Here is a 17,885-nt window from a genome sequence, read left to right on the forward strand (position 1 = left end):
CTGGAATAATTATGGATACTTCACACCAAAAAACAGAAACACTGATGTGAAAAGACACATGCACCTCAAAGTTCTCAGCCGCACTATTTACAACATCAAGACGTGGAAGCAACCCAAGTGCCCGTCAACAAAAGATGTGGTACATACACATGATGAAATAATGCTCAGTGATAAAAAATGAAATACTGCCATTTGCATCAATGTGGACTGGCCTATAGAATATGATGCCTAGTCTAAGCAGAATCTAAAAAACAATACAAATTAATCTATTACAAAACAAAAACAGACCCACAGACACAGAAAATAAACTTATAGTTACCAAAAGGGAGAGAGAAGGAGGAGAGAAAAATAGAAGTACGGGATTAACTGATACAAACTACTAAATATAAAATAGATAAGCAAAAAGGATTTGCTGTATAACACAGGGAATTATACCTGATATCTTATAACAACCTATAATGGAATATAATCTTTACAAAAAACCTGAATCACACCAGAAACTAATGAAATACTATAAATCAACTATACTTCAATAAAACAAACATACACTCAGAAAATAACAAGCATGGAGGATGTGGAGAAAATTGGAACCCTTGTGCAATGCTGGTGGGACTGTAAAATGATGCAGCTGCTATAGAAAACAGTATGGTAATCCCCCCCAAAATCAAGCATAGAATTAACACATGATCCAGCAATCACCCTTCCAGTTATATGCCCAAAAGAACTAGAAGCAGAAACTTGACACATTTTTGTATACCCAGGTTCACAGCAGCATTATTCACAATAGAGTCCACTGATGGATTAATGGATAAACAACATGCAGCTATACATACAATGAAATATTATTCAGACTTCAGACACATGCTACAACAGAGATAAATCCTGAAGATGTTACGACATTATGCCAAGTGAAGTGAGCCAGTCACTTCACTTATATTATTTGTAACAAAAGGACAAATAATGCATGATTCCACTTACATGGAATACAGAATACCCTTACATAGAGTACAGAAAAACTCAAAGACATAGAAAATAGAATGGCAACTGCCAGGGGCTAGGGATGGGGGAATGGGAGTGTTATCAATATAAGTGGATTTTTAAAGGTTGATTTTATAAATGGTAGGATCTGACAAATACTTCATTCATTCCTCTTCTTCCAGAACTACCCACAAGTTGAATGGCTCTAAAGCTCTTCTCGGTTACAAGACCCCTTGTCAACTGCCCCACTATCATAACATAAGTGGTGTGGGAGGAAGTTCGAGGGAACAGAGCCAGGATAACTCACTCAAGTTACTAGGTGAGTTACACACAGGGCAGAGAAAAAGACTGCAGCTCTAAAATGGTTTCTCGTTTTGCTGTTTTTTTTCCTGGAGAATATAAATACATAAAATAGTCATTTTAAGCTTTTGAGTCTATGGTTTTTTATTTCCACAACAAATTTCACTAACTATCATTCTAGCCTACATATGCCTAATTTTGAAAACATTTTCTATCCACAAATCACTGGCAGTGTTGTCTTCAGACATTCCATCTCACCTGTCTCCTCAGATGATTAATTCTGGCCTCATGTCTTCTGGCCTCTCTGGGCCATTTACTGACTCTTCCAGGTGGGAAGATCCCCTGGAGAAGGCAATGGCAGCCCACTCCAGTACTCTTGCCTGGAAAATCCCATGGACTGAGGAGCCCGGTAGGCTGCAGTTCATGGGGTCGCAGAGTCAGACACGACTGAGCGACGTCAGTTTCAAGTTTCCAGCGTTTCAGCTGCTGCTTCCCTGCCTCCAGTGCTGGTTCTACCTCTTACCGCAGAAGAGGCAGCACCGCTGTGGTAACTAGTCTTCTGCACTTTCTTTCTTCAGACCTAACTGGGGAAAACATGCAATCCCATGGGTTCATCTATCATTTCCTCTTTGATGACATGAATCATCCTTTTCTGAGCTAATCTCATAATTAGTAGTAGTATAACCACTCCATAATTTCAGCTCTTTATCTGCCATCTCTCAAAACTGTGTCAATGACTGTTCCCACATTAATTCCCACGAAACATAGGAGTCATTTGTTCATTTTCTTCCTGAAAAACATAGAATGATTCCTACACAATACTGAAATCAGACTTTTAGTTCCTCCCACAAACCAGATCAATCACATTAACCCCAAAGCTTTTCTCCTTCTTTGATTTCCATAGTATCTATTATATGTTAGACTCTCCTCAACAGTCACCACCAGAAGAAACTCTGGCAGGGCACTGTACATTCTGTTGCAAGGCTAAGAGTTTACATATACAAGTATTTTCCGCCTATCAAGATAGCAACTTTCCTAAAAGGGAAACTGTATCTTAAGTCTCTTTTATGTTCTACAAATGTTATTTGGCATAGATTTAGAAATTTTTATAAAGAATCATTTAAACTAACCAGAACTAAAACAGGTATGAAAGGAAGGAAAGAGAAGGAAAATTCAATTGAAAAGGCAGAAAAGTAGATCAAGAAGTAAACGCTGAGGCAACTTGGGGCCCTGGCCAGCTACAAAAATCGAAAAAGCTACTTAATAACAACTGTTAAAAGTACTATTTATTTAATATTTGCTAGGCTTAATTTCTCATCTTTTCTTACCTAATGGTAAGATAGTATTTAAAACCCATGTATACCTGTGGCGGATTCATTTTGATATTTGGCAAAACTAATACAGTTATGTAAAGTTTAAAAATAAAATAAAATTTAAAAAAAAAAAAAAAAACTTCAGGGAGTCCTTATAACCCAAATTCTTGCCTGAGAAAACTGGATATTACATAATATTACAAAGTTAAAATTTCATCTGAGATGGATTTCATTGTTAATTAGGGGTAATTTATTTTTTAAAATTATATATATTTTATTTTTGTAATATATGGATATGTATATACATGGATGGTTTATAGTTCACTAAAACAAGTCACATTATTCACACTGGGCATGTTTATAGGGAAATGCAATATTTAAAGAAAAAATTTATATCTGAGTGAGAACAAAAATGTTTTTATAACAAATAAAAAAATTAATTTTTACTGTAACATTATAGTATCTTTGAGTAAATACGTTTACCTTATAGAAAAAATTGCTATAATCCTTAATATATGGTAGGTTGCTTACTGGCAGGAATTTATAAAACAATGCTTAAACTGATTCATTAAAACTGAACAAAATGGTTGATTTAAAAAAACCTAAAAACAGTTAAGACTAAAACAATGCTGACAAAGAAAATCAGAAGATGGGAAATACCAGGTTAGATCTTGCAGTGTAGTATACTTCTTCTGAACTGTCCAAAAAACCATCACTGTCGGGCTGTTCAGCAGAGACCAAAAAACCCAAGTTATTTACACTCAGACTAAAAGCCACAAATTCACAAAGGGAGACTTTCACAAGGGAAGTCAGTCAGTCCTGCTAACATCATTTTATTAAGGTAAATGCAAAGTCAAATCCAATTAAGCAGCTTCTAAAAAAGCAGCGGTGCAACAACTTTGCTATATAATACAGTTACTAAATTAGTACAGAACTTAAATGCATGCAATGCTAACTTAAAAAGAGAAGCAGAAAATAACAACTGGCATTTATAAACATCAAGATTTACCTTCTCCATCCTCTCCATAAAGGTCAGGCTGAAGTACTATAACATGATCATGTTAAGAATTTTTCTTTTAACATTCTTAACATGTTAAGAATTTTTCTTCCATGCTGGTATACTGAGAGCAACTCTTTAGATTAAAAGCTAAAGACTCTCTTTGTATGCCATTAGTCAGGTGGATTAAAATAAGCATTAAATTTAAGAAGAAAGTTCCCACTTCAGTTCTGAGTATTCATTAAGTTACTTTCTTCTCATTATTAAGCAAGAAAGGGAAAAAAAAAAATGAAACATACAATCTGGAACTTTGGTTAAGTAATTTCATTAAGATTGATTTTGTTTTTTAAGTCTCATTTTTTATTCCTCTGTAGACTATTAACATCTCAAATGTTTGCACAGCATTTTGCTTCCGAGATTGCACTTAATATTTTATCATATATCTGGAAAGCAGTATATAAAAAATTAACAAAAAAGAATCATGAAAAGAACATTTTAGCAATCTTTAAATAAATGATAAACTTAATCTGCTATGTACACCTAGTCTCTCCTGAATTTCAGTTACTCCAAGGAGACTGGATTCTACCTTGATGTTTAGAAAAGTGGCTGACACTCTTAAAAAGTTGCCCATAAACTTAATGAGAAGACATATTAATACTATCACTGGTCCAAAATTCTAGTTTAAGACTGTGGCATTTATCCTAATAAATATATCTGCAAAAAGCCCCTCAAAAATTGCAAAGCAAAAATGAAAAAAGAAAAAAAAATCATTAAAGACATTTAAACAGAGAATGGTACAAACTAAGTTTCTCCTAAAGTAATTTTGAAAATATTTAATCTCAGCAACACAGATTTATTTATTTTGAATTTTAGAATTACTTACCTTTTTATTTCCCCAAAGGCTTAGAAAATTTTACTAACTAGCTTTTGTAGTCAGTGCCAACAAATCAGAAAGACTAATTAAAACATTTATTTTCAGTGTTAAGATTCCAAGATTACACTACTTACAAGTTCATGATGTGGTTCTGTCTCCTTCCTTAAGGGTGGATCAAATTTTACTTGGCCAACTAAAAAAGATAAAAAGTAAAGCTGTGATCTGTTTCAACATTCTTAACAATAATTTAAAAAGTTACTCCATAGCAAAACACATTTAATCCCATCATCTCTTATAGACTGATTAACACCCAAAGATTTAAATAAACAATCTGTTAGCTGGAAGAAACCTAAGAAAGTCTAAGCTGTTAAAGCTTAATCTAATAACCCAAAGATGATTAGCAAAATTATGTCAGGATCTAACTTGCTACTTCATTGTGACCCAGCATTAAATACAGACAATCTTAACTTAGGACTTTATAGACAGACAGCAATTCAGGCAGAGTATTTCTGAAAGCCAGCCTGCAAGGTGGTCTCTGATAAGTCCTGCCTCCTGACCTTCATAAACTTATGTAGTCCCTTCCTACATCCTGGGGTGGCCTATGTGATAAGAAGATGGCACAGTGGTAGCATACAGCTTCTGAGATAAGGCTTCTGTCCTGGGTGCTCTCTCTACTGGATCACTTGGCTCTGGAGGAAGTCATGTTGAACAGCACTATGGAGAGGCTACACTGCAAGGAACTGAAGTCCTGGGCTAACAATATGTGAGTAACCCTGAGAGCAAATGTTCCACCCTGGTCAAGCCTTTGGGAAACTGCAGCCCCTGATGACACTCTGATTGTAGCTTCAAGACAGACCCTGAGCGAGAACCACCCAGCCAAGCTGTCCTGGATCCCTGAATACGTATGAGATAATAAATGTTTATTGCTTTAAGTTGCTACATTTTAGGGGTAATCTGTTAAACAACGATAAATAACTAGCACACCTCTACAGCGAAAGTACCACCGAAATATGAGAGCCGACATGAACTGACTATACTACATTCACCTTTCCCCCTGCTCTTCTAATTTAATGAATGACTCACTACCTTTATCTTTAATTTCTGTATCTCATTGTCATTATCTGCTTTTATAACCTGGTACAGCATTCAAGACCACCGAGATAAAAGCAGGGGCACAAATATAAAACATGAAAAAGAAGCAAAACAGAGAGTCACAGATATTACAGCTCAACTAGTAAGAGCCTGAGTTTCAGCCAAAACAACAATTCTCAATCAAGGCAGGGGAACGAGTGAGATTTCAAAGCACACTTATTTTGTAACTGTTTTGATTTTAGCTTAGTATGTATGATTACTGTGAATGTTAACAACAATGAAAGGAGATCATGAGATTTGAATATTTAGCAATAGGAAGCACAAATAAAGAAAGTTGAGAAACGGCCCTACAAAACACACAGTTGTAATGTGAAGTATGTATATGCTTTATAGCTGTTATGAACTAGATATCTAATTCTGGCTCTTGGAGATAAGCAGGCTCTTCAATAATGGGTTCCTCATGCCTGTTCACATATGATCACAAATCAAAGATTACAAAATAGTTTTTAGTAAGATATTAAAACATGTATATACATACATACACATATATATACACATACATATATATATATATGTATCTCACCTTGATAGAGGCCTACTGAACAACTCTCACCTATACCTGTCACCAAATAGCATAATAAAGTTACACGAGGACAGTTCCATGCATTATCTGCCTTGTTATTGTCACATATGAAATGCCCGCTTTCATTGGACCACATAATTACTGAGCACAGGGGCACAGTGATGCTTTCTTTTAATTAATTAATTAATTTTAATTGGAGGCTATTTATAATATTGTGGTGGTTTTTGCCAAACATTGACATCAATCAGCCATAGGTGCACATGTGTTCCCCATCCTGAACCCCTCTCCCACCTCCCTCCTCATCGCATCCCTCAGGGTCATCCCAGTGCACCAGCCCTGAGCCTGTCTCATGTATCGAACCTGGACTGGTGATCTATTTCACATATGATAACACACGTTTCAATGCTATTCTCTCAAATCATCCCACCCTCACCTTCTCTCAGAGGGGCCAAATGTCTGTCTTTACATCTGTGTCTCTTTTGCTGTCTCACATATAGGGTCATCGTTACCATCTTTCCAAGTTCCATATGTATGTGTTAACATACTGTATTTGTGTTTTCTTTCTGACTTACTTCACTCTGTATAATAGGCTCCAGTTTCATCCACCTCATTAGAACTGATTCAAATGCATTCTTTTTAATAGCTGAGTAATATTCCATTGTGTATATGTACCACAGCTTTCTTATCCATTCATCTGCTGATGGACATCTAGGTTGCTTCCATGTCTTGGCTATTATAAACAGTGCTGTAATGAACACTGGGGTACATGTGTCTCTTTCAATTCTGGGTTCCTCGGTGTGTATGCCCAGCAGTGGGATTGCTGGGTCATATGGCAGTTCTATTTCCAGTTTTTTAAGGAATCTCCACACTGTTCTCCAAAGTGGCTGTACTAGTTTGCATTCCCACCAACAGTGTAAGAGGGTTCCCTTTTCTCCACACCCTCTCCAGCATTTATTGCTTGTAGACCTTTGGATCGCAGCCATTCTGACTGGTGTGAAATGGTACCTCATAGTGGTTTTGATTTGCTTTTCTCTGATAATGAGTGATGTTGAGCATCTTTTCATGTGTTTGTTAGCCATCTGTATGTCTTCTTTGGAGAAATTTCTGTTCAGTTCTTTGGCCCATTTTTTGATTGGGTCGTTTTTTTTTCTGGAATTGAGGTGCAGGGGCTGCTTGTATATTTTTGAGATTAATTCTTTGTCAGTTGCTTCGTTTGCTATTATTTTTTCCCATTCTGAAGGCTGTTTTTTCACCTTGCTTATAGTCTCCTTTGTTGTGCAAAAACTTTTAAGTTTAATTAGGTCCCATTTGTTTATTTTTTCTTTTATTTCCAATATTCTGGGAGGTGGGTCATAGAGGATCCTGCTGTGATTTATGTCAGAGAGTGTTTTGCCTATATTTTCCTCTAGGAGTTTTATAGTTTCTGGTCTTACATTTATGTCTTTAATCCATTTTGAGTTTATTTTTGTGTATGGTGTTAGAAAGTGATCTAGTTTCATTCTTTTACAAGTGGTTGACCAGTTTTCCCAGCACCACTTGTTAAAGAGATTGTCTTTTCTCCATTGCATATTCTTGCCTCCTTTGTCAAAGATAAGGTGCATGGATTTAAGTGATGCTGTCTTAAGACTAACTTTCATAACAAGGACAGAACCCCAACTGTCACAGGTATTCACCACCCTTATACTCTGTGGGAATGCATTCCCAGAAAGAGTCACAAAGTCCCTCTGGAGATTCACTCTTCACGCCTTACATTGGTGTCACTCTTCTGTTCTCTGCAACTTCCCTAAAGTTATGACAGTTTCTGCCACAGGACCTTCCAGCTTCTGTTCAAATAACTGCTGGACAATCACCCCGGGCTGCAGTGCTATTTATGATGTTCTTAATAATGTTGAAGATTCCTACTTATCTGTAACCGTCTATTGGTCTTGATCTCTGTTTCTGCTACTATCTCCTTGAACATATGTCAAGTTACAAACCATAAATTTATGTTTTACTATCCAGATGAAAGGGCTTCCCTGGTGGCTCAGTGGTAAAGAATCTGCGTACAACACAGGGGATCCGGGTTCAATCCCTGCGTTGGGAAGGTCCCCTGGAAGAGAGCATGGCAATCCACTCTAGTACTCTTGCTTAGAGAATTCCATGGACAGAGGAGCCTGGTGGACTGCAATCCATAGGGTCATACAGAATTGGACACAACTGAACTGACTAAGCAGCAGCATCCAGATGAAAACTCCCTCTTAGTTCTCTGAAACAGCTCTGACATGATCACTTGCTGACCCATCACTACTATTAGGGTCAAAACTGATCCTACCATGGTAGACAAGAAGAGCCCCAGAATTACTTCCTCTCAAAGCAAGTCTTTGCTTACCATATTCAACTGAAGGCAAAAAGGTCTTTCTAAAAGGGAAAGAGTAATAACTTTTCTGCAAGTGAGTCAGTTTTTACATATATTGCCTTAACATCATTTAGCTTAATAAACAGAAAACCTCAGTTACATGAAGAGACATCATGTAATTGTAAACAGAAAACATTATTAAAGGAACAAAGATATACGACTACTAAAATAAGTTATTTTTCAAAGCCTGTCTTTATCGTCAATAGCACGACTGCCTATACTTTATAACATCTCATATAAAATCATAAAACATCCTAAGAAAGCATATACTAGAACATTGTACAAGATTTTAAAGGCTCAAATATCAAACCCACAAGTTGTAAGAAGTGGTGATTTTAATCCCATTGCTACCTCAACATACTGGAGGGACATGACACTTTTCTTACTGGTAAATGGTGAGAAAATGTCCATCACGTATCACCTGCTCCCACCAAAAATGGGGCATATCAGTATCTCAGAAAAACTAGGGTAACAGTATTTAGCTAAATAGAATATATGCATATGTAGTTAGGAGCGGATAATCACTGATACAAACTATTAAAGAAGGACCCAGAGGTAACTGCACTTTGCAATAAAGGGCCTGACAATACAACTTAAAAATATAACTGGATAACATAATAGAAAGTACTTCAGATTTTCAATACTACTGAACACATAAGGTTTTCTGAATCAACTACAAAGGCATCTCTAATCACCTTTTGTATTATTAAAGAAATGACAAAGACATATTGTAACTACTTTCACATATTAAAAAATAATGGAGGACTTCTCTGGTGGTCCAATAGTTAAGAATCCACCTGTCATACAGAGGATATGGGTTCGGTCCCTGGCCTGGAAAGATTCCATATGCCACCAAGCAACTAAGTCCTTGCACCACAACTACTGAGCCGGCATGCTCTGGAACCCGTGCTCTGCAACAAGAGAAGTCACTGCAATGAGATGCCCACGTACTACAACTGGAGGAGCCCCCACTTGCCACCAACTAGAGAAACCCCACACGCAGCAACGAAGACCCAGCACAGTCAAAAATAAAATAAACGCATTTTTTAGAGTTTAAAAAATAACGGGGAGCTTTCCTAGCGGTCCAGTGGTTTAGAATCCACTTTGCAATGAAGGGGACGTGGATTCCATCCCTGGTCCGGGAATATCCCACATGCTGCGGGTCAACTAAGCCCGTGTGACACAACAAAGACCCAGCAGAGCCAAAGTAAAATAGTAATAATAAATAAAATAAATAAAAATAACAGGTTTTTTTTTTTTTTTTTTAATGGGGAATGCTTGCATGCTAAAGTTGTCATTTTTAGAAAAACACTTTTGAGGAGAAATTAGCAAATTTAAACCACGTGGCTTCAGTGGGAGCTATAAAGGTAATTTAACATGGTCACAAAACTGACTATAGGCAAAGTATTAATCCCAGTCCTGGGCTTTTTGCCAAGTAGATTGTGCTTATCTTTCAAGAATTTCCATCTTATATGAGCATTTCTACGTAGCACCAGCACCAAAATCTGCCAAGAACTTAATACACAGTGTAAGGTGCAGCCACCATTCCAAAGGACAGTTCACAAAGGACTTTCAGGGTGAAGGTCACACACGTGTACCGAGGTGTTTCTGTGGAGCCAAAGACCTCTGGGCTGGAGGCTGAGAGATCTCGGGCTTGTTATTAATCAGTTGTATGACTCCACCCGACAGGTAGATCTATTCATCTTTGCATTTCTTTTTTATTTTCTATTAAATGGTGATAGTGTCTGTCCCTACTTGCCTTACTTAGCTTTTAAGTTTGCAGCCCTCTCTTCTTCTGGACCATCAGCTTCTTTGTAACCTGGGAGCTTGTCAGAAGCAGAGAACCTCAGATTTCACCTCAGAACTACTGAATCAGAAAGGGCATTTTTGCAAGCTCTCTAGGCAAGTGCTACCAAAAAGGAAGTTTAGGGAGCGCTGCCTTGATTCCTTCTATCCTGCCTACTCTAGGAATTTTATTCCTCTTCCCAAACAATAACACAAATACACATCCCCAGCCACCACCAGAAAGCTCCCAGGAGCAAGAAAACAAAATTCTTACTGTCTTAATTAAATTCTACCTTTCAAAGCATCGAAAACATAAAAACTATTTGGAAGAAAATGGAGCAAAAATAATGGCAACTAAATTACAACTTGAAATCTTATTTTTCATTGTTAAATTACAAACTCTATACAATATATACTTACAGTTTATCTCCGAGCGTGTTTTTTCCTCTCTCACATTTCTACTTGTTGAGTGAATCCTATGTGGGACAGCAACAAGAGGCTAGGAAAGAACAAAGTCAAGGACAAGTCACTGTCTTGTCCACAGAATTACCTACATATGAAAGAAAGCTCTCACTTTACATAAAAATGGGAACAAAATACAACTTTATTATTAGTATTTTTAAATGGCAACCACAAACTTAAAACTCTTTTCTCTTCAAATTGGGAGCTAAAGATTAGGGATAAACATTATCCACAGCAGGTTCCCAGTGAGTTTTCTTATGAAAGTGTTAGTTGCTCAGTTGTGTGCAACTCTTTGAGGTCCCATGGACTGTAGCCTGCCAGGCTCCTCTGTCCATGGGATTCTACAGGCAAGAATACTGGAGTGGATAGCCGTCTCTTTCCCAGGTGATCTTCCCGACACAGGGATTGAACTCAGGTCTCAGGCATTGCAGGCATATTCTTGTAAGTGAATATAGGAGTGTTCTTATGAGTTGAACATAAATAAATATTAAAAAATGAATATTTTGACAATACAATAGGTGTTCAAAGGCTGCAGCAAGCTTTCCCTGCTTCAGAGGAGAAAACTGTAATTAAAAAAAAATCTGCCTCAACTTCTTATATCAAGGATAAAATAAATGAAATGAAATAATGCTAAAGGCATTAATGATTTATGGTCTTCTTACCTAGTAAACACAACATTTCCCCCACCTTAATGTTTTTTCTTATAGAAGCAGCACTTTATTTTCTTTCCTTTTACTTTATTAAAATCTCTCTATGTGTACTGCCACATTCAGAGAGCGGTATCCTGGCGGGAGGGGAAGTGGGGGTGAGTTCTTCTTACTGTTAATACTAACACATGGACATTCTCCAATCTTTATGGAGTAAAAATGGCTCTATCTGAAAAGCTTCTGCAACTTCATTCTATATACTCTATGCCAGCATCTATTTCACGTGCCAAATAGGTTTTTCTCCCTGTGTGTGAAACATTATCTTTGAAGTTATTAGCTGTGAAGAAGATATACTCATATATCTATCTTTTTGGAAAATGTAATTTGTAAACACTTGAGCTCCAATTCTTAAGACTCTATAAGGTAAATCAAGAACAGGACCCAGGTTAACTATTCTCAGTGTAGACATCTCTCAGGAAATAAAGATATATGAATCTGAGAGACCCAAATATTAAAACACCAGTGGGTAATAAAACAGAAGCAAAAATAACTTTAAAAAGTAAGTATTTAAACTTCAAACATACACAGTGAGTTGTAGTTTACAAAGTGCTTTCATATACCTTAGCCCATTCTGTTCTCAAACTTGTGAAACAAATCTTTATCTTCATTTTATAGATGAGGACATTCAGCTAGTTAGCTGCAGAATGAGAAAAACCCTGGACTTTTGAAAACAATATTTGGAACAAAAACAAGCAAAAATAGGTATCACGTTAGATTAGTAACACATACTGCTATTATCAGTGAACATGGATGAAATCCGCCCTTTCTATGAGAATCGTTTTACTTTCCCAGCTTCAAAGGTATAAAGTTATTAAATCTTACAATGTTGTGCCTAGTAAATGGGTTAACATATAGAAGAAAATACTATCAAGTAAAAACCAGAATCACAATTACTTCAATGTGCAGTACTTCTAAAACAGAAATTACACGGGAACCGTACAGGAAAAGGGGACTTTCTTCCATTGTGAATAATGTATAATAAAGAAAAACTAAAGACTGAAGTAGAACTAGTACACATGCTAAATATTTTCAAGAGATTTCAGTTTCCACAATATATATATAGTATCAGCAACTGCTGAAATACTAAGCACATTCAAATACTTAGCAATTACAAATCATTTGCATATAATAAGACTGTTGGATATTACCTTTTATGCATAACATACACTGTAGTATATATGTATAAATTATTATAAATTTCTTTGGGGAAAGTATGATCAAAAAGAAAAATAAAAAGATCTTAAACTGTGGTCAAAAGAAAAGCTACCCCCATCCTTAACCTATAATTTTAATACCAGTAACACAGTCTTGATAAGCAGAAATTTATTTCTCTGCCATATGAGAAAATCTCAGAGGAGTCTTTATTCTACAGCTTGCTTCTACATTTGGTTTATTATTTCTCCACTTTAAACACATTTTAAAGGACTTTATAATCCAGCACAAATAAACAGAATGAAGTGAGGGACAACAGCGCAGCATCTACTGCACAGCATCTAATGCACTGAAGGAGTACAGGCAGTCCATGTGCTGAATCTTGATACACATGAATTTCAGTTACTATCATATAGTTAAATTATACTAGTCCTCTATAACATGATTCAAATTTTAGTCACTAATATATTAATTGTATATTATGAATTATTAATTATATGTTATTCAGTATATTAGTATCTTATCAACATTCAGTATATTGATTGTAATTGCATAAGACAGAAACTTCACTGTGAGCTCTTCAGTCCACAGATGACTATAGATTTATGTGTGTGTTAGTCACAGTCGTGTCCAGCTCTTTGTGACCCCATGGACTGTAGCCCACCAGGGTCCTCTATACATGGGATTCTCCACGCAAGAATACTCGAGTGGGTTGTCATTTCCTTCTCTAGGGGATCGCTCTTCCTGACCCAGAGATTGAACCTGGGCCTCCCGCACTGCAAGCAGACTATTTACTGACTGAGCCACCAGGCAAGACGACTTATAGTCTACTTATAATAACATATGTACATCATGATCAGTGGCTAATCACATCACTACTTTCAAAGTACATCTGTGACTGATGCCTGAGCATCTGTTATTCAATTCATGCACAGGCAGCAAAGTGTATAGCTGTGTTGTTTCCCTGTCTCCCAGGGATAATATACTCATGTGACATTTTTACAAAAACTTGTTAACTGAAAGAAGGAATTAGCCAACAAAGATAAAACTGCTGCAAAGAAATAGAAAGTGATCACTCTGGATTAATGCTGGAAATGAAATTACAAGATAAAACAGACGACAGTGAGAATGCTGACATTGCTGCTGTTCAAGAGACTGCAGACATACAGCCATGGTAACTTAGTGAGGATGAAGCTGATGCAAGTGAAGAAAGAAGTTCTGATAAAAAGGATGAAGATGCCCTAGAACAAGGGGCACCAGCAAAAAACTGCACATCACAGGAATATGGAGATTATTTCATACATTCAAAGTTCAAAGGATAAAATGCTAGAGGTGCTCTGAATGTAGGAAAATGACATTCACCAAAGCATAAAAATAATCTGCTCTGTGTCATGAAGTTAAATGACAAGAAGAAGGCAGACACCGTGCAATCTACTTAATAAATAGACTACTTGATAGTGAAATAATCCACCGAAGTAGTTTTTTATTTAAACAAAGAAAAGAAACAATTCTCTTAGGTTATAATATATCACAGTGTACTAAATATTAGTTGTACTATTTTTCATTTACATTTAAAATGGACAGTAAGAGAGATTTTAATCTTCTGACAAAAATTTTTTAAGATCACAAAACAATTATAATTTTCCTTATGGACAATTTAGATTGCTTTGCAGGATTTCAGCTCACTTGATCATTTTTACAGTCCTTTACTACCATCCAAATCAAGGCAACACCTATATATTAAATTAAAGAAGAATTTATAAAGCAAAACAACAAAACCCAATTTCTCCCTAGTATAAAGTCAATAATATTTAATAATTTTTAAGTTTTTTAAATTTCCAAATGCCTTTCCAGACCTTTAAACAAAAGGACAGTGGCTTATTTACAGTTGTATAAATATAAGTTAGAACAGTGGTGAATTGATAGAAAGGTTCTCTGACCTAAGATAAGCTGAGACCATCTTTCTGACCACCAAGAGCCATAGTTTCTTCAGTATCATCACTGAAATTTACACCATTTAAAATACCTTCTAAAAGCCAATCAAGTTCAAGACTATCCACCTCAGCTACATACTCAGTAACAGAATTCTGACAGGTAACATATATGAGTTGATCTTTGGTGTCACAATTATTAGCTGAGTTAGGAATGCTAAATATGCAAACCAAAGTGAAAGCTTCCTTTTATATCTATTCTCCCATCACACTAGGGTTAATTAATTCTCTAATTACACTGGATAAACATAGCAGACAATTAGGGTATTAGTCACCAACAAAGTCAATCCTATACTTTCCACTAACCACTAATAACTCATCAAGTACTGTACATGGATTCTTACTACACTTGATCTTAGCCAAAAGGCCGAGAAGCGATTGTACATGGATTCTTTTGGAGAAGAAAACAGAACAGAAATTTTGTGTATATTCTAACACCTTGTATAGGTGGTTCCCGTTTGCGTTCTCTTTTACAATGGGTTATTTATTTGGCAACTTCATCTAAAATGACTACTTTAAAATAACTAGAGTAATTTCAAGAAGTGGATTAGATGATTCTGCCTTTACTATTGGACTTCCCTGCCTGCAATGCACCCTTTACCTTTAATATTTTCAGAAAACAGTCTTCCAAAGAAGGCAACAGAAAAAACTCAGCTCATGACTTCTCTAGGATAGGCAAAATCAAGGGGTATTTCTTCCCTCAAGAGTTTATTTAAATTAGACCCAGACCTTTAGCAAACTGATTCCAAGATGTATATACTTATATACACAAACATTACATATACCACTTGGTAAAAACGGTAAAAACAGTTCCTACCTCAGGATCATCATCATCAAAATCATGGTAAGTGGAATGATCTGGATTATTCACTTTATCCAACAGTTCGATTGCCAAAGACCGTGTCAAAGGCTGTGTGACAAATGGGTGCTATAAAAATAAAACAACATAGTACTTATTAGAAGTCTTGATTAAGTGACATCTTACCTCTTGAAAAAAAAGACATTTTTCAGGGCAAAAATAATACCTGCAGTAACTTTTCAGCAGTAGGTCTTTTCTTTGGATTTTTGGTAAGTGCCATTTTCACAAAATGATGAAAACTATTTGACCTAAGAAATTTTGAAAATCAGATTTTAAAATTTCAATTCTGTATTTTGCTCATGACTGTAAAAGTAAATAGCACAAAAATACTTACCACTTCATCTTATCCTTTAGTTTAGGAGGTTGAAAATTGCTTTTTGTCATTAGAAATAATGCTCTGAAAAATCAACAATTATTACACAGCATTTTAAGACTGCATACTTTAGTATAAAACATTAATTCTACTACTACTGTTCCCAAATAAGGTGAAGCAAAACTAAGAATGCTATTTGGTCACAACATGATAAATAGTACTGGGAGGGGGATGGGACCTCAATTTAAGCACAGCATTCTTCAGGTACGACGCACTGACCTCATCGGGTGTAAGTCAAACATAGGAGGCTGCAGCTCAGCAAGTTCTATGGCAGTGATCCCCACCGCCCAGAGATCACACAGCTGATTGTACCCCCCTTTCCTCTCAACAGCTGCGACTTCTGGAGCCATCCTGAAGGAAATATTCCAGAAAAGAAAAAACTGTTTACTGTATTTTAATCTTATTCCCACCAGACACATGGAACCATCACTGTGTAAGCTGAGGCCTACTTAGACCCTGACATCTGAAAAGTAAGTATGTAGTACTTAATGTGGCTCCCAAGATCGCGACATCTCATAAGATGAGACCGTTACATCTTGTAAGACCCTCCCCATCCCAAGCCCCTACTGGTTTCTCATCCATTACTTTGCTAAGTTAGCTATTTAGTATAAAGGTTTATAACAATTTACAAATGTAATAGAGCAACATGTACTAAATTTGTCCAAACCCCAATCTTTCTTCCTCTGTATATGCAAAATTCTATAGAGAAATAACATACTGTAATAAATAATTTATCATTTTAGCTCTTCCTTTTTATATCAATAACTGTCATCTGGTCTCTGACTGTTTTCACTTGACCAAAACTATTTACCAGGGCACCAAGAATCTTGATTTAGTACTTAACTAGTATTTACTATAAACTTAAATGGTGTGTGGAAAGTTATAAAAATGAGGGTCTGCTTTTTTTAAAGAAATGTATTTACTAAGAGGAAAGTTACCTAAATTCAGTAAATTTTTTGTTTCTTTCAACTTTATTGTAGCCTTATTCTATCTCTATAAATCTATATTTTATTAAATACACTGATTTTCAAATATAAAAAATTTCAAATCCTAAGCAGTAGTTCTGAAAATAACTACATGACATAAACACTTCAACTCTTACATATCAAAAGTATGATTTAAAAAAAAAGTATGATTTATCTAGGCAGCCTTACAAGAATGTTTATTTTCCCGGTATTATTTCAGGAAAGTCAAGGAAGTCAGTCAAGTTAACAAACAAACAATAAAACTCCTTCTAATTTTTTAAACCCTTGATCTTAAGATGGTTTTTAACTTTAAAGTAGCTCTTATGACTATGCAAATTATCATAAGAAAAGTGAATTTTTAAGGGTGACGGTTGTAACTTTATTGATGGCTGTGGAAATGCCCTATAGAGGATGAAGTGCACACAGGCGGCACCTTAACGAGCTCACAGGTGATGCTCCCTCTTCCTCTACAAAAATATGAGTGGCAGATTCCACCCTATGCACTTCTGCTCCTGCCAATTAGGCTGCATCCTTACCACAGCCAACTGAGTCATCTGTGAACCTGTTTGTTACATTTGTTATTATGAATATGTAATTTAATTAATTATAAAAACTAATTTATTATGAAGGTAAAAAGAATAAGTTGTCATGAAAATGAAAATGTATGCTTTAGAAAAGATTCTTGAAGACAAGTTTCTAAAGATGAAAAACCAAAAAAATCTGGCAAACCAGGCTAAGAACAGGACAGCTGTGAAAGATTAGGAAGGCTACAGACTACATGATTCCATTTGCATGACACTGGGGGAAAAGGCAAAACTATAGAGACAAAAATTAGAGCAGGTGCTGCCAGAGGCTAGAGATGGGCAAAAATAATTTATGAAAGGGAACAAAAGGAAACTTTCCTGGGCGATGGAAACCTATGTTTCACATTGTGGTGGCATTTTTCACAACCACAGAGTTTCTCAACATTCATAGAATCGTACACCTAATAATGTTACATTCATACCTCAACAAACCTGACTGGCTAGGCTCTCACTAGACTTTAGAGAAACACAAACT

General features: G+C 36.0%; 1 protein-coding gene and 1 pseudogene across 6 annotated transcripts in view; both read right to left on the reverse strand.

Moving 5' to 3' along the window:
* The window catches only part of MAP4K3 (mitogen-activated protein kinase kinase kinase kinase 3), a 183,149-nt gene that overhangs the window by 48,385 nt on the left and 116,879 nt on the right, over positions 1-17,885 (reverse strand). For 3 of the 6 annotated variants that reach the window (XM_070798534.1, XM_070798536.1, XM_070798537.1), the window contains 8 exons: positions 16,081-16,212; positions 15,823-15,885; positions 15,655-15,736; positions 15,447-15,557; positions 10,738-10,816; positions 6,138-6,173; positions 4,597-4,655; positions 3,252-3,314 (listed from right to left, as the gene is read on the reverse strand). In XM_070798534.1, coding sequence (XP_070654635.1) covers positions 3,252-3,314; positions 4,597-4,655; positions 6,138-6,173; positions 10,738-10,816; positions 15,447-15,557; positions 15,655-15,736; positions 15,823-15,885; positions 16,081-16,212 — 625 coding nt within the window. The remainder of the gene's footprint in view (positions 1-3,251; positions 3,315-4,596; positions 4,656-6,137; positions 6,174-10,737; positions 10,817-15,446; positions 15,558-15,654; positions 15,737-15,822; positions 15,886-16,080; positions 16,213-17,885) is intronic. The other 3 variants (XM_019970040.2, XM_070798535.1, XM_019970041.2) reach the window with 3 other exon arrangements.
* LOC139186023 (U2 spliceosomal RNA) lies at positions 14,852-15,008 on the reverse strand (annotated as a pseudogene).

This window comes from Bos indicus, chromosome 11 (assembly GCF_029378745.1).
Source record: "Bos indicus isolate NIAB-ARS_2022 breed Sahiwal x Tharparkar chromosome 11, NIAB-ARS_B.indTharparkar_mat_pri_1.0, whole genome shotgun sequence".
In the NCBI taxonomy this organism is placed as follows: Eukaryota; Metazoa; Chordata; class Mammalia; order Artiodactyla; family Bovidae; genus Bos; species Bos indicus.